Source organism: Orcinus orca, chromosome 21 (genome assembly GCF_937001465.1).
Source record: "Orcinus orca chromosome 21, mOrcOrc1.1, whole genome shotgun sequence".
Taxonomy (NCBI): domain Eukaryota; kingdom Metazoa; phylum Chordata; class Mammalia; order Artiodactyla; family Delphinidae; genus Orcinus; species Orcinus orca.
Genome location: NC_064579.1, coordinates 26082628 through 26104183, shown reverse-complemented (window position 1 = coordinate 26104183; position 21556 = coordinate 26082628). Strand labels below are relative to the sequence as shown.

Sequence of the window (21556 nt, the reverse complement as noted above, 5' to 3'; positions counted from 1 at the left end):
GGGCGACAGAACATCCCTGCTAGGGTCTCCATATCAATAAAACAGGTTGGTGAGTGTAGACCTTTTCTAACACCCTGCATTTGGATTTTCAGCACCAAAGTCCCCTGACAGGCTCCAAAGTGTTTTTAGAATTTGAAAAATATTTAAGGAACATAACGCTTTTCTATGCCTTTTACTGAATGCAAGCACTTCACTTTCACTATTACTAGGAAACTGAAGTAGTCTAGCAAAGATATTTGCCAGTGACTACTGCTCTTTCAAGGAGCATTGACTGTATTTTTAAGAACTACTTAATGAAATACCACAACCAGTATTTTTCTGTTCACACTATTTGAAACCTTTACGTCCCTTTGAAAAAGGGCACACTGGGAATGTTTCAGATCTCATTTATGTGGCTAAAGCTGTTTCTGATAAAGAATCCACCGAGTACAATTCATGGAATATTCTTCCTCTCTCTCCCAGTCTTTAAAGTATCTGTAATAGTAAATTAATTTTTGTCAAAATATAATATCCATTTAAATAGCTGTCTGGGAGAATTGTTCATTGATATTGAAGCATACATCAATTTCTTAATTTCAAAATGCAATAGTTGATTTTTTTCAATAACCCATATTATCATGACCATCAGAAATGGGATTTTAGGGATCCTTTAAATATTAACACTCTTTAAAATGACCTTCTTTAACACAGTTTGTTTCTCTGTTTCTTGGCTTCCTCATCTGTAAAAGAATGGGCAGAAATAGATGATGATGATTTCTGTGGTCCGTCAGAGCTATAAAGCTCTGTGTCTCTTGGTCATGTTTTTGCGGTAGTCTAATAAGATTTTACACAACTTCTATGAGGCTCCCTTTCAGTTCTGATGCACTTGACCCTTGCTGAGAATTGCTGGTTTAGAGACTTTCTATGTTTCCTTATTTATATTCTATGGTAGCTAGCTAGTTAGTAGAGAGGGTAATTTGTTAGGTAGTTTTTGGATTTGACTAAGGTCAGTATATTGATAAAACCAGTCTGCGCCCTTTACCTGTCAGTTGCATTCTTTTTGCACCACCTTCCTAAATTCCACCCGGAGGGCTCCCTAATCTTCCTATTTGTAAAAGTTGGGGGGGGAGAAAGTCAGGTGGCAGGCATGTGGGAAGATGAGGAAATGAGGATTTGTCAGTTCTTAGCCTACTGATGCCATCTACAGTTTTTTATGTGTGTTTTTAAATTAATTCCTCAGCTCTCTTTACAGAGCAGACTTCTGTTAAGAGTTCAGTAAGAACTAGAACCAACACTGCCCTTTGTGGGAAGCAGAGAGGGTGCCCTCAGGGTGGAGCTCCCGCGGCTTTGCTGTGGAGGGATCCTAGGGACCAAGACTTTGCTTTGCAACTTCTTGCTCTGATGAAGTGGACTCCCTCTGGGAGGGCAAGGCATCACCATCGGGTCCCATTGCATAGTCTGGTGTAGGGACAGTTCATCAGATCTTGCTCAGAGCAGACTTGGATAACAGACAAGAGAAAAGGAGCAGGAGATTCTTGGGCCAGTGGGAAGGACCACCTTGTAGAGAGCAGCAGGGCACATGCTGGGAGGGCTGGGTCCAGGGCATTGATGGAGCACGGCAGTAAGTGAGGGCAGCCACACAGCTGTGCTTCTCTGCTTGTAGTCTTTGTTCCCAAAGGAAGAGGGGAAGAGAAAACGCAGATCACTACCTGGGGCCATGGGTAGGGAGATTGAGGAACCCATCCTTGTATTTACTAATTCATTGGTTTCCTTAAGCAAAATGAGCCGAGCCCTTAGAACTGTGACGTGCTCCTGAGATAAAAGGAGAAACAAAGAAGGATCAGGAAAGGGATTCCTCTGTTGTAGACAGAATAGCAGGGAAAGGCTCTGGGGAGATAACTTCAGAGCTGAGCTCAAAAGATGAGAAGGACTGCCCCCATCCCACCATGCAAAATAGTGGGGTGGGGGCAGTCCAGGCAGACGGAAGCACATGCAGAGACCCTGAGGTGGAAGAACCCTTCCTGCCTCTCTTCCGTAGAGGTGAAAATAAACATTAAGGGCTGAGTCTAAACGAAAGGAGGTTAAAGCAAACGCACCAACCAACAAACCCATAGCTGCACAGAGAAAATGGTATGAGAGGAAGCGAGGCACATCCAGCTGTGCAGGTGGTGTTTACGGTTTGATTCTATACACCTACACGGCTTGGTGTGATTTTAGCCTCACCTGCCCCGAGACACCTTTTCTGCTTTTCCCAGGATCCCTGATCTGCCCTTTTCTCAGATTGGCTTGGTCCTACTTACAGTGCTAAATGTGTTAGGTAATATGAGACATCATTTCTGGGAATGACCCAGTATTAATGTGAGACGGAGGAGAAGAAATTGTAATAAGAAGACATTTCCATATTGGGTTGAAGTGGGGCAGATGATAGAGAGAGGAGGTATGCTGAGAAACAGAGACGGTGTATTTAGGGCTTTGAGGAGCATGAGAGGAGAAGAGGAGAAATCAGGAAGAACACAGGCTCCTGTTCTAGCTGAGCTGTGTTTTACTGACAGCGATTTAAACATCTGGCCTACCAGGTGCGAATACTTTCTCTAGGTCTTGGGGCTTGGCTGGAGGCTGATCATCGACTCAGGTTCCCCACTTTATTTGGAATTCCCTAGAAATTAGCCCAAGGTAAGAAGTGTTGGGGCAGTTCAATCCCAGGGAAGCAGGAGGGAGGGAAATGGCAGTAAGCCCAGAAGGTAGGGATGGCGAATAGGAGGGAAGCCGTTCACACTTAGTAACCAGCCGGCTGGCTCAGTCTCACAGGTGCCTTAACAGCCTGGGGGCACTGCTGGGGCCTCGCTGTTCACTGCAACCCCTCCAGCGCTGTTTCCCACTGCGCAGGAATGTCCCCAGAGCGTCTCCATATTGCAGGGCCATAGTCACCACGTTTCCAGGCAGCTGCTATGGAACCCAGAGCACTGGCATGCTCTGCCCAGCCAGCACCTGGGTGAGGGGGCTCCTTTCTGTCAGGAGCCCCCAGACCCATGGCTGTGGTCAGCAGCAGCACCTGGGATGTGGCTGCATGGCCACAGGGGCAGAACAAGGCCCAGACGGGGAGACGGGGAGGGCGCGTGCAAGCCTGGAGCACCCCGTGTGTCCAGCACCTGCTACACACGCACCAGCCCTGGCTCGGGTTGCCTTGTCTGTCCTGGATCTTTCCATTGTCAGTCCATCACTTTGTTGTAACAAGGAGGGCAGGATGATTCAGAATATTGGAAGGCTTTGCACAGAGTAGATACAAGCCTAGAGGAAAATCGTTGCTGTGCAGCCTCTCTGTATTTGCAGTTGTTTTCTGCTCAATCACAAGTATAGGTGATAAGTTTCAGAGTAAGAAAAAAAGACAGTTTGAATCCATGTATTGCATGATCTGGAGCAGTTGACCCTTTGAGTCTTGTTTTTCTCAAAGTGGGGTTGAGGCACCTCCAGTGATGACTCATCCCGGGGCCCTGGATGAATGCCTGTCACGAGCACGTGGTTAATGCTACTGTTTCCCTCCCTGCCTGGCTAGCCCCTGCCACTCCCGCCACTCCCCGGGCCTGTTCACCATAGAAAACAAATAGTCGTTGCTGGTGTGTCCTGCCCTCCAGCCCTGCTCGCCCTCCTGGCGGAGGCTGGAGCTGTCCACAGGCTGCAGGCGCTCTCCCCTCCCTCCATCTGAGAAGCTCCCAGGCTCTCTCACTGGACCTGCAGAGGAAAGAGAACAGCCCATAAAACAGCTCAAGGCCCAGAGTCTGCGGGGTCCTCTTTGGCTTCCAAATGTCAAGTGAAAGAAAGGTGTAGAGGCCACTGTTCCCAGGGCATCAGGAGATTGTCAGGCAGGGGCTGAGGGGCCACAGAGAGATGAACTGAGATGGGAGAAGGGAGTGCTGGATCAGCTTCTTCTAGAGCCTTGATGCGGGTCCAGGCTTACTTGAATCCCCTCTCCCTGCCCACCTGTTCCTTCCAGAAATAGTGCAGTAGTGGCTTCTGCCTCTGTATGAATGGGTGGGTGTGAATCTGAGGATTTAATATTTCTACTTGGTCAGACAAAAACACCCCTCTTGTTTTGCTAAATAGTGGATCCCCATGAACTTATGGTATACTCAGAAGATGCAAATTAAATTTCCTCGTGGGAAAATTCACACATTCTTCTAAATGCTGCACATCTGAGAGCTCTCAGAGTCTGAAGATTGCTGGTCATTTGAAGCCCCATTCACGGCGTTAATGTTGCTTGTATTCTGATCGCGGTTAGGGGTCTTTGTTGTGCTGTTATTAAAGTACAATATCTAAAAATCCTATGAAATATTAGATTATTTCCTTAGGCTAAAGAGATCCATCTAATGCATTCTTAGTGGTACTAAATTGCCTTCAGGCTAGAGGAGATGAGTCTAAAAATTGCCACTATAAGAAGAAAAAATGACCCAGAAACGACACATTATGTGTGAAAATCAAAAGGGGGGTAATAGGCATTGCGATATTCACAGCAGCTGCACATGCATCTCTCTGGTGATGCCATTGTCTGGAAGGCTGTGCAAACTGTACAATCTGACGACGTCTTAGGAGTGAAGGGCCAGTTTACTTGGACCGTCTTTGTAGCCTGAAATCAATCGAATGTATTAGGACCAGTCTTGCCATTAGTGGAGAACATACGGTTCAGTATCAAAGTTCCTTTCCCGAGTGGAGTACGACTCATTTGTCAGAGAATCAGTGAGGTTATCTAAAACAGCTTCTTTTGAAATAGAGGCATGTAATAACAGACACGCACTTGCAAGGTGGCTGCAGAGATGGGTTTCACATGCTGCTGTTGGGATTTACTCCCTGCAGCCTTGCACTGTGGTGGCCGGTTGCACATTTAGGAGATGATCTGAATTCATGCCTTTGTCTCCTGTTTGTCCTGTGCAGTCATTCTACAAACATCTATCTCAGGGATATCATAAGCGCAATAAACTCTGCTGGAGGCTGTGAGAGATTTCAAGGTGAGTGAAACATGATGCTTTCCCTCAGGGACCCTTGCTCCTGGGAACTGCCTCTCTGGGTGGCCTTTTCCAAGCCTCATACCCTTCCTACTTCTGGGCTTTAGGTTAATATTTCTCAAAAGAAACATTTTGTGGAGTAGTAAAAGAGCTAAGCTGTACCTCAAAGAGAGGGAAAGGAGAAGGGGTGAATCAGGAGAGGACCCCAAATCCCCAAGTCTAAAGGGGAAAAACTCTGGAGCAGGAAGGAATGGGCCCCTCTTTGGAACAGGAATTGGAAAATACTGTTCTGGACAAACCAGGCTACTTGCAGTTCCCTGAACAGATCACCAACTTTGACACCAACAGGGCTTTCTATGGTGGGTTTCACTCTAGAACACAGATACTCATTTTGAGAAAAGTAAGTAAACTATATGAATCTTTTAAGACCCAACCCAAATTTCAGTTTCTGGCAATGTCATTGTTTTACCTTTTCACTGAGGGCAGAATCATTTTTCCCATAGTAATTTATATTTCTTTACCTCATTGCCCAGTGGTTGTTGGATGAAGTATTTCCTGCCCCCAGTAGTTCGTACATCCTTATGACTAGCAGGGCACCTCGTGCTTAAAAGCCTGACCATAACCAGTTGTGAACCAATGCAGGTGAGCTGTAATAAAGGCCGGTAAAGAGGATGAAGAGTAGATGGATTTCTCTGCTACCGTTATTTCTCAGGCCCATTTTACTGACAGATTGACACATGTAGCCCCAGGAAAGTGACTTGTCTTTCTCCACTTGTTCAGCATGTATTTTCGAGTGCCTGTGATATGCCAGGCACTGTTTAAGGCAGTGGGGATATTTTATTTGTAGAAGGAGGACTTGAGTCCAAATGTACTAAAGATGTTGAAGAACATTGGAAGTGTTCCTGACAGTTTTCTTCTCATTTCTTTTCTTGTATCAAGTGTCATTTCTTTTCTTCCAAAGTTACAAAAATACCTTCAAATTCTTCCTACTACAGTTTTCTGGAAGCTTTAACATCTACTTCCGGAAGCTACCTGTATAACTAATTTTATTTATGGGAAGTAAATATTTTTTAATGAGAAAGAAGTAAGAAGGAGGAAGAGGAAGAGAGAGACAGATGAGAGAGGGAGGGAGAAGGAGGAGGAGGGAGCGGCAGAGATGGGGAGGGTGGGGGGGCTTGTATATGCTAAGAAGAGTGATTATTGTTTGCAGAGTCAGCTTCAGTGCTTGTGAGCGGTTTAATTACAGGCCCATGAATTCAGAGGTGCAAAACGTAATCTTCTTTGTACTGGGGCTGTAATTAATTTCTTTTTCAATATCCCCATTTAGTCTGAGTCAGAAAATTGTATTTATTTACTCTTAAAAGTAAAATGACTTAATGACTTATCCCTGCCCCTCGGATTCCTGTCCTGATCGTCCCCGGCTCCTGGCCAGGCGCACATCCTCTTCCTGGAGGGGAGATGTTTCTGAGTCTGGGGCTTCCTTTCCACCAACCACAGCCAACATTCAAGAGGCATGAGCACCCTGGGGACGACTTGCTGTGTCACTCGAGGGCCCAGGGGCTCCACCTCCTAGTCGTAGGCTCCCATGCTGCCTTTTCTTCTTTAGAGAGGCTGTGCCGTTAGACACAGACTTGTCCATAGGGTCACAGCTGGGAAAGAGGAACGGGTCTGTGTTAGCCCTGGGAGCCCACACACTGCCCTGGGCGGGGCCCTATCTTGTTCCACTGCCTCACCCAACTTGCTTCCTGGTCCAGGGTGCTGCGGATAACAGGGCACTGCATTCCACAGCCCTGACACCTGACACCTGCCTCAGCTTGGCCTTGTGTTTTGCTTTACTTTTTTTTTTTTTTTTTTGCTGCTTTACTTTTATGTTTCATAGTGAGGAATGAGGAATGGGGAGCAATGTATTATCACTGCTCCTTTAAACATATTTCACACACCTGGAGGACACTTCTGGATTTAGACACCTATAATTTTACTTCGTGCTATGCCAGTATCAGCATCCTCAGGGTGTAAGTAAAATACAGGAGAAAAATCACAGGTGTGAACCCTTGTGCCTGTGCGCGCACGCGCGTGCGCGCGCGCGCGCGCGCGCACACACACACACACACACACACACACACACACACACACACACACACACACACACACACACACACACACACCCTTTACCACTTCACATATTATCCTGCCACATGGCTCCAGTTCTTCTCAAAAAATAGTTAAGCAAGAGGGAGGAGATATGGGGATATATGTATATGTATAGCTGATTCGCTTTGTTATAAAGCAGAAACTAACACACCACTGTAAAGCGATTATACTCCAATAAAGATGTTAAAAAAAAAAATCTGGTGAGGAAGCCTAGGTGACCTTTGTGTCTTGGGTTTCCAGGGATTCTAAATTCTCTTGATGACCCACACAAAATCTTTGAAAATTTATTAAAATTTCAGTTGTTGCCTTTTTATACATTAAAAAAATAGTTAAGCAAGATATCTATACCTTTGGTACAGTGTGGTTCCAGGTATAATTTCCCCATGTCATTTGTGTTCACTTTACAAAGAGAAATACAGCAAATCCTGACTTCAACTTAGTTCTAAAGAAAGTTTTTTGCTCTAATTTTTGTGCTTTCTGTTGCTTAAATGTGAAAACAGTATAATATAATGTGTTTCTCCTTTTTGCTGCAGATGCAAAATGTGTAAATGCCTACCCCTGATGCCTAAAAATAGTATCTAGTTTTTTGTATTTATGAATCTTTAAGTATGTTGTTTGAGCTGGATTTTTTTAACCAAGAGACAGATATTTATCTGTGTATCGTCTATATCAATCTATCAGTCTATTTATCCATTTAGAAAATTCTAAATGGGAAAACTAGTTGCTTCAATAGATTCAATCAACACCAGCCAGCATGGATTGAGGTAACAGGTGGGATCTGCCCATCTAGCCACTCAGGTAGGTCAGAGTTATCTCTGAATTAATGGATAGTTACACATCACAGCTAAATCATTCCACATCCTATTTTGGATTCTAGTTTAATCTTTAAGTTACTTTGTGTGTGGGGTTTTTTAGAAATAATTATACTACCAATCTTAAATAAATGCACAAATAGCCATTCTCTAGGAAACCCATATTTAGAAATAGTTCATTCACCTAGAAAGTCTCTTCAAACTATAGGTAAAGTCAAGTAGATGGTGACAAATGGAATGTCTTCATAATTCAGACTTTGAATGACAAGCCTTTTGGAAGTGCTAAGCACTGAAGAAGTGAAAAGTGTGTTTTTTTCTATTCTGTTCTATTATATTTAAAACACCAAATTATTCTGCTTCAACTGTTTAACTTAAAATTTGCCATTTGGATATTTATTATCAATACACAATTTATCTTGATCTTATACAAAATCAGTTTTCTGTTATTTTTGACAATTTCTAGCTACTAACAATTGTCAAAATTGTATGACAAAATAATTCTTAGGTGTTCTAAATTTAATTGCCAATGGGAAGATACTAATTTCTTTTTTTCTGTTATTTTCTTCTGAGTGCTTTCCAGAAAACCAAATTAAACTTCCTAATGTTATACATGTGCCTTCAAACATAGTGATCATAAAATCAAATCATAAATAAAAGCTTAGTTTATTATATATTTGAAGCTGACAGTGTGCATGGATTTTAAATTGAACTGATTCAAGTGCTAGATAAAACCAAAGCAAAAGTTTGAAATAATAAATTAGAAGTTGGATCATCATCAGTTTCAAGCTCAACCCTGTTCATCTCAATGCAGAGACTACTCCTCATCTTCACTCTTGGGAATGAGTTTACCCATCAGTGGCTCTGTTTTCCAAACTGCCGTCAAGCTAAGAGGTTGCTCTTGTTAATAATTTTAATGCTTTGAAAGTAGAGAAGCCTCACTATTTTATCAATTGTTATTTCCAGTCATTTGTCAAAAGGTTTCAGGACAGAAATTAAGGAATGAGTTCCATATCAGACTCTGTCCATACTGAGGACTGATTTCCCCAGAACCCAGATGGAGATTTCTGGACTAGATCTTCTGTGATATACTACAGTGATCATGGAGCATTAGGAAGAGTCTTCTACCTTCTGCAGTAGAAGAGGCTTCTGTAGTTTTTGTCTGCTGGAAATCTGAGGAGAGTGTGAACTCTGTTAGGTGTGAGAGAGTTCTGTCTCAATGAGTGCGAGCAAATGGGGCAATCTAATAGTAGGATTTTAAAATATTTAAAAATTTAACTTTTAATAAAATCAGAAGTACTACGATTATTGCAGTATAGAAACAAAAGTGTACTTGTGATTCTGTTACCATGCTAAAAATAGTTTTATGCCTAATTTTCCTGATATACAGATTCAGATACTTATATAGATAACTGTTATCTGGGGTAACAATTTTATATCAAGCTTTTTTCTTCTCTATATTGCTATATATTTTGCTCATTTTTGTAGAAATGTATTCATTCAAATATATATGAGATAATATAGTCATTCATATTTCTCATGGTTTCCAAAAAACAACACTGCCCATATTTTCTCCAATTTTGGATGATAAATCTATAATATATTGCCAGAAATGAGATAGAGTAGTCAAAGTTAACACAGTTCACTAAGAATACCTAAAGGAAGTTGATCGGATGTATGAAAAGCATGTATGAAAAAGATAGACATTTTGTTGGAATGGAGTACACTCCATCAAAACTATGAATGATAGGCTTTGGTAACTGAAGTAGGTGGTTGCCAGAGGGAAGCAATAATCTCATTTTCCTTCCTTTATGTTTGACCATGCCTAGAAATTATGTGCGATACTAGCACCTTAGTTTGAGAGGATCATAAAAAATGCTGAAGGACTCTTAAATCCCGACTCTCCCTAACCCGTTATTAATCACATCATCTGGTGTATTTTGTTCACAGTACTTAACAACACTTTCATTTTCTTCTCATTTGATTTGTTTGTTTGGTTTTTTGTCCTCCCTTAACTAGAATGTTATCTCCATGAGATTGGGACTTTGTTGGTGTTATGAATTTCTGCATATTTAGTACCTGGAGTAGAGTGTGGCACACAGTGGATATTCAATAAAAATATATTGAAAGAATGATGAAAAGTATGAAAACTGAAATTTAGGTAAACAAAGAGAACTGAAGATTGGGGCCTGGAATAGAGAACACGGAGATATAATAGTTGTTTTCAAACCAAATATTCAGATTTACTTCATTTATTCAATGTGGTTCCGGAAATTTAAACAAAGACCAAAGGCCAATGAAATTATGATGTATATGTGTAAAAAGTATAGCTGTTTTAAATAACTGCTATGACTAACAATGAAAATGAGAATTATGTTTACATTTTGGTTTTTCCACTTTTCCCTTTCAAAAATAATACATATTATGTCTTTATAACACAGTGTTTCTCAAAATTACTTCCATAGAATTTTTTTTTAACTTTCTATTTTATATTGGAGTATAGCCAATTATCAATGTTGTGATAGTTTCAGGTGCACGGCAAAGCGACTCAGCCATACATATACACATATCCATTCTCCCCCAAAGTCCCCTCCCATCCAGGCTGCCACATAACATTGAGCAGAGTTCCCTGTGCTATATATAGAGAAGGTCCTTGTTTGGTTATCCATGTTAAATACAGCAGTGTGTACATGTCAGTCCCCACCTCCCTAACCATCCCTTCCCCCACCCTTCCCCCATGGTAACTGTAAGTTCAGTCTCGAAGTCCATGAGTCTGTTTCTGTTTTGTAAATAAGTTCATTTGTATCATTTCTTTTTAGATCTGCATATAAGCTATATCATACGATATTTCTCTTTCTCTGTCTGACTGACTTCACTCAGTATGACAATCCATGTTGCTGCAAATGGCATTATTTCTTTCTTTTTAATGGCTGAGTAATACTCCATTGTATGTATGTACCACATCTTCTTTATCCGTTCCTCTGTCAGTGGACATCTAGGTTGCTTCCATGTCTTGGCTATTGTAAACAGTGCTGCAATGGACATTGGAGTGCATGTATCTTTTCGGACCATGTTTTTCTCCAGATATATGCCCAGGAGTCATATAGTAGCTCTATTTTTAGTTTTTAAGAAACCTCCGTAATGTTCTCCATAGTGGCTGTACCAATTTACATTCCTACCAACAGTGTAGGAGGGTTCCCTTCTCTCCACACCCTCTCCAGCATTTATTGTTGTGGATTTTTTGATGATACCTATTTTGACTGGTGTGAGGTGATACCTCATTGTAGTTTTGATTTGGATTTCTCTAGTAATTTGTGATGTTGAACGTCTTTTCATGTGCCTTTTGGTCATCTGTATGTCTTCTTTGGAGAAATGTCTATTTAGGGCTTCTGCCCATTTTTTGATTGGGTTGTTTGTTTTGATGATATTAAGCCGCATGAGCTGTTCGTAAATTTTGGAGACTAATCCCTTGTTGGTCACATCATTTGCAAATATTTTCAACACTCATTTATGATAAAAACTCTCCAGAAAGTGGGCATAAAGGGAACATACCTCAACATAATAAAGGACATATACGAGAAACCTACAGCTAACATCATACGAAACAGTGAAAAGCTGAAAGCATTTCCTGTAAGATCAGGAACAAGACAAGGATGTCCACTCTTGCCACTTTTATTCAACATAGTTTTGGAAGTCCTAGCTACGGCAATCAGAGAAGAAAAAGAAAGAAAAGGAATCCAAATTGGAAAAGAAGTTAAACTGTCACTGTTTGCAGATGACATGATACTATACATAGAAAATCCTAAAGACACCGCCAGAAAACTACTAGAGCTCATCAGTGAATTTGGTAAAGTTGCAGGTTACTTTCATAGAATTCTAGTTGCCCTGGATACTTAGTGCAAAAGGGCTTCCTGACCAGATAAATTTGGAAAATTCTACATACTTTACATTCTCTTAAGTAGGTGAAACACATTTTGCATATTAAATTTTAGTAAACTGAAAGTCCCCTTTAGAAAAGAAAGATGCTTAATTTTGTTTAATCCAGAATTTTTCAAATTGATTCCATGATTTTTATAGACATCTGTGATGATCCTCCGAGAGTGTTATACAGAAGTGTGGGAAATGCTGCTATAATGTTACTGGAATAATGTTCACTGTGATATTGCAGGTTAGACTTTTTCAATAAGCAGGAAAGGAAAGCATTTGTTTATTTTTTTCCTTATCTTTTATCTATTAATAACTTTACACATAACACGGGCAACATGCATATTTTCTCTCAAAGACTCTCTTTCATTCCCATTTTTGTCAACGTCAACGTCAGTGTTTGTCAAATGGAAGACACAGGTAGAATTTCCTCTTGTAACAATAGGCTTGTCAGATAATAAAATAATGCTGCACTCAACTCAGTGCCAGACAACAGGCTTAGAAGGAAGTGATTGGGTGTGCTCAGACCTGATGTATGCCTCTCACATCTTCTCATGCACCTGTTGGTTTGTGATTCTGCAATCACGTTTCATTACTGCTTACAACCTTAGGGCTTCATGTTTTCAGAGGCAGCTCTGGAGCCAAAGCAGTTTTTCATCTAACTCTAGGCTGGATGGATTGCTTTTTTGTAAATCAAATTATTCTTTTCCTATAAGATGTATTTCTGAAATATAATAGCACTGACCTCTCTCTGAATATAATATAATTAATGTTTGCAATGATAAATTCTTTACTGAGACATTTTTTTCCTTGTTTTTCATTGCAAGCAAGTTTGATGATGATGATGATAACACTTAACATGAGATTTATCTCTTAAAAATTTTTTTTTTTTGCGGTACACGGGCCTCTCACGTTGTGGCCTCTCCCGTTGCGGAGCACAGGCTCCGGACGCGCAGGCTCAGCGGCCATGGCTCACAGGCCCAGCCGCTCTGCGGCATGTGGGATCTTCCCGGACCGGGGCACAAACCCGTGTCCCCTGCATCGGCAGGCGGACTCTCAACCACTGCGCCACCAGGGAAGCCCTCTTTAATTTTTTTAAGTGTACATTACTGTTGACTATAGGTACAATGATGTATAGCAGATCTCTAGAAATTATTTATATTACTTAACTTAAACTTTATACCTTTGAATTAATAATTTCCCATTTCCCCCCTTCCTCCCTTCCCCTCTTCCCCCCAGCCCCTGGCAACCACCATTCCAGTCTTTGATTTTATAAATTTGACTGTTTTTGATACCTCATATAAGTGGAATCATACAGCACTTGTCTTTCTGTGTACTGAGACATTTTCTTAACCCAGGCTTTTTCGGTCTTTTTTTTGGTAAGATATTTATCCATGTGGAATGACATCCAACTTCGTTTTGTTTCCAGGGTTCACTTCTTTCACATGCATTTTCTTACTTAATCCACAACACATGGTCCTGCCACCTTTGTCGTTGTCTTAATTTTAGAGGAGATACCTTAAGGATCATATATTTATTTAGCAGAAGTTGGCAGAACGGAAATTTGAATCCAGGCCTTGTGCTGCATTAGAGGGTTGTATCTGTGAATAATTACTAATGGATCACTTAATGTTTAATATCGTTTTGACGGCATAACACAGTAGCAGCACTGTGATGATTTTTTTTAAGAAGTCTTCCATGAGTAATTCGGGTTGTTTTTGGTTTTGTAATTGCTCAGGGTTGGTGCAAATGTACAGTTCTCCTGTGAGGACAATTACGTGCTCCAGGGATCCAAGAGCATAACGTGTCAGAGAGTCACGGAGACTCTGGCTGCGTGGAGTGACCACCGGCCCATTTGCCGAGGTAAGGCCTGTATGATTGCGTCTGCCCAGGTTCTCTCTTTCCTCAGATTTGGCATGCTTTTCTGAACGATTTAAGTGCAAAGCACTGTGTATAGGCAGAGCAAAACGTGGTGATGATTTATGCTTTCATAGTGATGTAGGTAAACAAGAAATATTTTTTGAAATTTTTTAGCAGGCAAACATTTCCAGAGATATTTGTGGTTTTTAAATTTCAGGAAATACATGAGCAAATCTAATCATTCAAACACACACACATACTTGATATAACTTCGTATCTATCTATGTACACAGTTTGCATATGTATGAAAATATGTTACATAACCAGATGCTTTGGAAACTTTATGCATGTCCTTGCATATCTAAAAATTCTCACTTTGCAATAGTAGTGAAGTTGAGTTCTTGGGTTTTGATAGTATCAGTGATAAAGGGAGTTTGTTAACATGATCTGAAGCCATCGTTTTAGTATTAAATCATATTAAACTTATCTTGGACATAGAAGAGCAAAATATTGCATTATCACCATCTTCTTCAGTGAGGCCAAAGTATGTATTTGTTGCTTCTGTGAAGTACGTGAAGAATTCTACCAGAAGTATAGAAGCCATAGTGATCCCAGCAGAAAACTGTTTTGGCTATTTTACTAAGGAAGAATCAATAAAATTAAAAGAAAAACTAGGTATTTTGTTTTGTTTGCATTTTGGCCGTAAAAAAATTCATGCAAATTGGTAGTTTTAAAGGAAGAAGAAAAAAGGTACTAAGTTGAACAAGGAATAAAAAGTATATTCTTATATACTTTCATATATAAGAATATCTTATCCCTCCTTATAGTCTTTTTCAAGTGAATGGATTCATAAATTTTTATTTTAAAATGTTCCAGTTGTAAAAAGGTACAATACAAGATGAACAGTGTTAAGTTATATCCTGTGAAATGAAGTAGTTGCAAAATACATTGCTAGTTTCATCAAAGCTAAAATACTAGATTGCAGGCTTTAGTATAGTGTACCTTTACCTATAACAGCTTGGTGGCTTTTTACATGTAGAAAACACAGCTTTGTAGCATCTATTCATCCCGAGGGCAGAGTGGGCGTGTGGTCTGGTTGCAGGTGGCCCTTTCCCATGAAAAGTTTCCCTTCTTGGAGAAGCACCCACCTCTGGTCAGGAAATGTGTATGGCTGCGCCCCTCCCCTTTTGGTCACTAGACTATTTGTACACTAATACTAAAGTGACATCATTAGGCTTTCAAAGGAACTGTAGCAAAATCCATATTCCCATGAAAGGATGGTAATGTTCATGCCCCAGTTACAAATGAGGACTAAGCCACAGGTATTAGCTTTGCCCTACGGAAAAAAATATGCTTTCATTTTTAAATGTTTTTCTTGCTCTTCTATACCAGGAACATATGTCATTATTTAAAAGCCCACACTAGACAAAACTAGTTAATGTACATCTGCTTTAAATTGATATTTTAGAGTAACATAAAGGGACTATTGAGTAGGATATTATTTGATTCTTACCTTACTTATTAATCCAGAAGTTTTCCTTTTTTTTTCCCTTTGGCCCAAATCTCATCTACACTCATAACAATATTTCCCAGCACATTGGCCCCAGCTTATACGCTGATTTGGTGTCAAACACGCAGGTGCTTGCTCCATCCAGGCTAATGGTGGGACACTTCCCTCCATCCCCCTGGACCGCCAACTGCTCACTTTTAGAGGTAATTAGAGGAGGAGTCCTCTGGCTTCCTGTTCCCATAGACTCTAATGCCCTGCTTCATCATTTTAGAAGAGACAGCTCTCCCACAGGGTCTTTGTTGTGTGGTTCTGGCCTGGTTTCCCTGGAAGCCTCCCCACCTCTCTCTACACCCACTTCTGTTCATCACACTCAACTTTATTCATCTCTTCTTTTTTTCCTCCCAGCTGTTAACTCAGCTGTTTTGCTTTAATTAGATGTACCTTCATTTTCATGGACTAATCCTTTAGCTCTTTTTCAATTTATTACTTTTAACTTCCTGAAATAATGAGCTATAGCAGCAAGAAATAATTAAGGAAGAGTTTTCTTATAGGATGTATATTTTAGATCTGCATAATAGAATGATAGCAGACTGTGTCTAGAGAACAGTAAAAAATATCTTTAAAAACACAGTTTTAAAGAAATAAGTATTTTAGAGCATTTGGAGTAGTATGACATTAAACAAAAAAATTAAAGTCCTGAAATCTCCTAAATAGAAGAATTTGAGATAAACTGTTTAGAATTAGGTGATAACAATTAGGTGACAGAAAACCAAACCCAAGAGAAGCTTAAAACAAATGGAAGTGGATTTCTCTCTTATACAGAAGTTAAGAGCTAGGCAGTACAGGACAAGGACGGCAGGTCTGTTTCAGATATGAAAATGTCCTCAGGACTCACTCTGTCCTCACTATGGTCACGCCTCCATCCTCAGAGTCCACGGTGGTATCCAAACTCCAGGTGATTGGATGGAGGAGGTTAGAAGAAGCAGGGTTAGCAGATGTATGCTAACGAGAGTCTGCAGGAACCATCATATGCATTTCTGCTCATTCTCATTGGCCAAAATCCAGCCAGATATTCTCACCTTGTTGTGAGACTTAGAAACATATATATTTTCTATTGTGTGTTTAAATATATGCCAAACAATTATATTTCTATGAAAGAAAAGGAGAATAGATACTAAGGGAATCTTTGCCATGGGGGTATATTTTTATAAGGAGAGGTGGGATAAATCACTGAATAAATGACACATTTTTTTTTTTTTTTTGCTTCCCCGTATCATCTGCAGCTTTTCACGAGTGGAGAGTGCAAATAAATTAGAGAATCATTGATCCCTCTCTCATGTCCCTTGGCATTTTTGTATCAGTGCAGGACTATATGTGTAAGCTATATGGATGAAAAAAAGGGTGGAGCTGGGTGTATATGAATATCCCACTTTCTGGACTGGAAAGGGCTCATCTGTAAGTATCATGGTTAAGCAAGGAACCTGTCCTCCCCTTCAACACCCAACTCCCTTTCTCTGCCCTGTACTCACCTCCTGGCCACATTGCCCTCTCACAAGAGGCAGCTTCCTCCAGCAAAGCCAGCAGGAACACCCTTCGCTCTAGTCTGGGTGACAGAGTCTTATATAACATAAGTAATCACCATATACCATGACCTGATCGATTACATATACAGATGGATGGTCAAACGTCTTAGTGCATCTGTAGGCTGACCCAATAGAGGATCACTTCGAGCAGTCTCTAGAGCAGGGCTCTCCACTAGAAATAAAGTGCAAGCCACAGATGTAATTTTAAAACATCTGGTAGCCAGATTTGAAAAGGAAAAGAAGCAGGTGCAGTTAATTTTAATAACGTATCGATAATTTATTTAACCAAAATATTACAAATATAATTTTAATGTACAGTCAAAAAGATTATAGGGAGATGCTTTACTTTTTTCTCTTTCTTTTATTCATACTATGTCTTGGAAATCCAGTGTGCATTTTATGCTCAGAGCACATCTCAGCTCAGACCAGTGGCATTTCAAATGCCCAATAGTCAGATGTGCTAGTGGCTACCATGGACAGCGCCACTCCGGCTGTGTAGCTCAGCCCAGTTCCAGTTTTCTCAGCACTCAACAGGCTTGTGGGTGTGAAGGGAAGCAGTGATCTCCATGAATCATGGGTGGTTTCCTGGCAGGCATCCCTCAGTGTAGAACATACTTTCTTCTATTAAAGCCCATACATTTTCCAGGTTGGCAACATTTAGGAGCCCTGAGTCTGTCATCATTCTCTCCTTTAAATAGTGTCTCTACTGGAAATAGTGTCTGTACTGGCTTTTAATGACTGATTCCTCAATTAAAGAAGAGCTGAGAAAATCTTTCTTTAGTTGGAACTTTTATGGCTATTTCTATAAAGATAGCTTTAGCTGTCTAAAGTGTAGGGGGAAATGGATAACATGAAACATAATGATGTTTCAAATGCTACCCAAAACACAACATAGGGGTATTTACTTAGCTGTCAGTAGGTTCCAGACACCAAGTGCAATTTTTCAAGTTCATCTTCTCCTCTGTGCTACCCCTTAATACATTGTATGTAAGAGGCGAGCACCATGGCTTGGGTTTTCCTGATGCACTGTGAGCCTTTAAAGCAGCCCTTATATTGATCATCTCAGCCACATGTTCTAAATTCAACTATCTATCAAATGCAATAAAATGCCTCTGGTCTGAGCATTGCACGCATTATGAGATTTCAACTCAGTCAGTTAAGGAAGGACTGATTCTCGAGGCTCCCTTCTTCATGAAGGGTCTCTAACTCTTAAGTAATTATCATGCCTTCTCCACAGAAGGAATATCTGGTAGAGGCATTCGATAAATTGCGGTGAGTCAGGAGTGATCTTTCACATCTGGACACTGGGTCCTAAGCCAATGCTTACTTACCTTAGCTGATTAGCTCTGAGAATGGGAGATGTTACCTTTTCTTCCTGTTACCACAGGGATGAATGGTTGCCATAGCTCAGTAATTACACAAGTGATTTTGTTTGAAATTATGCTTACTTCGTTTAGGGATATGAAAACAACCATTATGAGTTTTCACAGGGTAAAATATGAGCTGTTTGGAACTGTATAAGTATCTTTAACTAGCAGTAGATGTTTTAAATAAGCGAACAAAAAAGAGAAGAAGAGGATATACTTCTTTTTTTTAAGTAAAATGTTCCAGCTGGCATTTCATTCCATCAGTATTTAGGGAGGATATATAGAGAGAATTTCTTTTAATGCTAATGCACTTTGATCTGTGGAATTAATATTTTTAGTTGCTCTCTGAGTTGAAAGGGCACATAAGAAAAGTGAAGTGTTTTTTGCAATTTTAACTGTGGTTACATGGAAGCCAATTAGAGCTACCAAGGGTCACAGAATAAAGTTATTATTATCTTGGGATTCCAGGTCAGGTTAGCTCAGAATTACCCTTAACTTATTAACTTTTCACTTACCAAGAACTTTACAGTTTATTCTTCCCTACTGATAGTTTCTGTCCATACAGGAATGACCTTTTAAATGGTAGTGAAAAGACCATTTATACCTGAAAGACGACTTCATTCTACCAGATTAAAGGTCCAGAGCCAATTGTAAGATTATATTTTAATACTAATTATTATATCAGGTAGCCGTGAGCTCAGAGATTTAAAGAAGCATACACACGTTTTAAAGAAAAAATATTTCCTTGTGATAGATACAAAAATATTGAGAACTCTCAGGGTTTGCTCTCTTAGGAATGTTCATATGTAAGAGACATTAGTATTAAGTGTATTTATCATGCTGCACATCACATCCCTGGTACTTATTTATCTTATAACTGGAAGTTTGTGCCTTTTGACCACCTTCCTCCCTCACACCATTCTCCCCTTTTGTAGCCACACATCTGATCTCTTTTTCTATGAGTTTGTTTGTTCATTTGTTTGTTTTTGAAGTATAATCGCCTACAACACCATGGTAGTTCCTGTTACACACCATAGTGATTCAGTATTTCTGTACATTACAAAATGATCACCATGATAAGTCTGCTTACAAGATGTCACTATAAAAAGTTATTAAAGTATTACTGACTATATTCCCTATGCTGTGACTCATTTATTTCATGACTGCAAGTTTGTACCTCTTAATTTCTCACACTTTTAACTTTTACTTTAATTCCAGTGAATTTGGATAAATTTCTGGTTTCGCTTCTAGACTTCTAAGGATTTATACTCTTTACTTGAATGTCACTTGGGAGAAAAACATGTTTTTCTCTATTTTTTATTAAGTTACTGGAAATAACAAAGCCATGTATTTTTATACCACTCCTCTCAAATTCTACTGACATAAAATGACCTGAAAGCTAATGTTAATTTGGTGCTAATTATGTTCCTAGAACCTGCCTGGGAAGTTTGTGACAGCTCCCTTGCATTTGTTTTCCTTCTGCTTGGAACACTTCTGCCCCAGGTGTCCATATGGGTCTCCATCCTACACTGGTCATCAGATGTTGTCTCATCCAAACCCTTCCATGCCCACCCTCTTCCAGATATGCTTTGAACCCCGACTCTGCTTTTCTGTAAAGGTCAAATATCCTCCTGAATTAGATGGTCATGTGTATAATTGCCTGAGGAAGTCAAGGAACTTAATTTTATTCTCTCTCTGCTGTATCCTCTATGCCTGAAATAGTGCCCAACTCTTACAAAGCATTTACTGGTTATTTCCTTACTCCCTATGCTATGGTGTGTTGGAAAATGCGCTGAAGGCTTTACTCGAATTCTTTCCTTCAGTCCTTACAGCTATCATAGATGAAGTTATGATTGTTATGTGGATAACCTGAGAGGCTTAAAATGAAATAATTTAAGATAGGACATCTAGTAACTTCATAAACCAGGCCTAGAACTCAGGTGTGATTAAGAAAATCAAGCTCTTAACCTGTGACATACTTTCCCCATTTTGGCTGACAGTCTGGTTAAAGACATAAAGTCTGTGGTTTTCTTCTAAATCATACAAGATATACACTATCCAGTATAATTCTTAATGTGCTTGAAAAAAGCTTCAGATGTGAGTCCAGATATCCTATTAATTTAAGTTTGGTCAATTAGAATATTATTCTCGTCAACTATTTTGATTAATTAAGTAGTTACTATAGAACAGTAAAGATTCCTGGAACTGATTATACATAAATAGATAAATTACTACCTCAAATTATATAAGATAAATTGTGTGAAACAAATGTTTTATACATAATAAATATTCAGTGATTAAATGGATAAATGGCACAGATTGACATTCAGAATTGGTTAGTTTTTTTTTTTTTTTTTTGCTGTGGTATGCGGGCCTCTCACTGTTGTGGCCTCTCCCGTTGCGGAGCACAGGCTGCAGACACGCAGGCTCAGTGGTCATGGCTCACGGGCCCAGCTGCTCCGCGGCACGTGGGATCTTCCCGGACCAGGGAACGAACCCGTGTCCCCTGCATCAGCAGGTGGACTCTCAACCACTGCACCACCAGGGAAGCTTCAGAATTGGTTAGTTTTATACTCCCTTTCCACTTTCCTTCTTGAGCTATATTTCCAATGATCATTTTGTGAATTCTGCTTTTATCTTAAAAACATGTAAGATATAAGCAAAATTTGAGTTTACAAATTTAGAACACTGTCATGTGAGTGATACTAGCTATACATTAATTAGGTCGTGGTTATTATCAAAGAACATTTATTAAGCATTTTTAAGATTTAAGTGTAAATTACTTTATGTTAGTGTTATATTTCCAAAAGGTTTTGACAAGGGGGAAAGCCTTTGCAGGAGCAGAAAGTAATATTCAACTGTAATACGTATAAATGTGTATATACATTTCCATTATGGGAATGCATTTAAATTTTGCTATAAAAACTTGCTTGGCACTAGTATATTGTAATTACCTAATTATTTGCTTAATTAAATACTTTGTTGACTAATCCAATGTGTGTTTAATCCAGAAGCAACTGTGTGGGAAGTAGTTCCCCGTCTGCAAGGACACAGTGAGATTGCTCATCATAATCAGAGCAGGTCGCTAAGCTTTCTCTGTGTCTGAGCAGCTATAGGGGAAGGAGTAGAGTTCACTCTGCTCTCTCCACTATACAATTCAGAGAAATTGCAGCTTGGTATGACCCTTCCTGCAGCAGAACCAGAGAGCAGAGAAAAAACCCCAGGCAGTAGATCATCTGCAGGAGACATAGAAGATAATGTCCAGTCTGTGCTTCATCCGCCATGTGGATTTGGACAATGGCACACAGAAATCATGATAACTCAAGAAACATTATTATTATCTGATAGCGACTCTACACATAGATGGCTGAACTTT

At 39.9% G+C, this 21556-nt stretch overlaps 1 protein-coding gene across 2 annotated transcripts in view; it reads left to right on the top strand.

Moving 5' to 3' along the window:
- CSMD1 (CUB and Sushi multiple domains 1) overlaps positions 1-21556 on the top strand; it is a 1746885-nt gene that overhangs the window by 1257423 nt on the left and 467906 nt on the right. For both annotated transcript variants that reach the window (XM_049704254.1, XM_049704253.1), the window contains exon 9: positions 13599-13723. In XM_049704254.1, coding sequence (XP_049560211.1) covers positions 13599-13723 — 125 coding nt within the window. The remainder of the gene's footprint in view (positions 1-13598; positions 13724-21556) is intronic.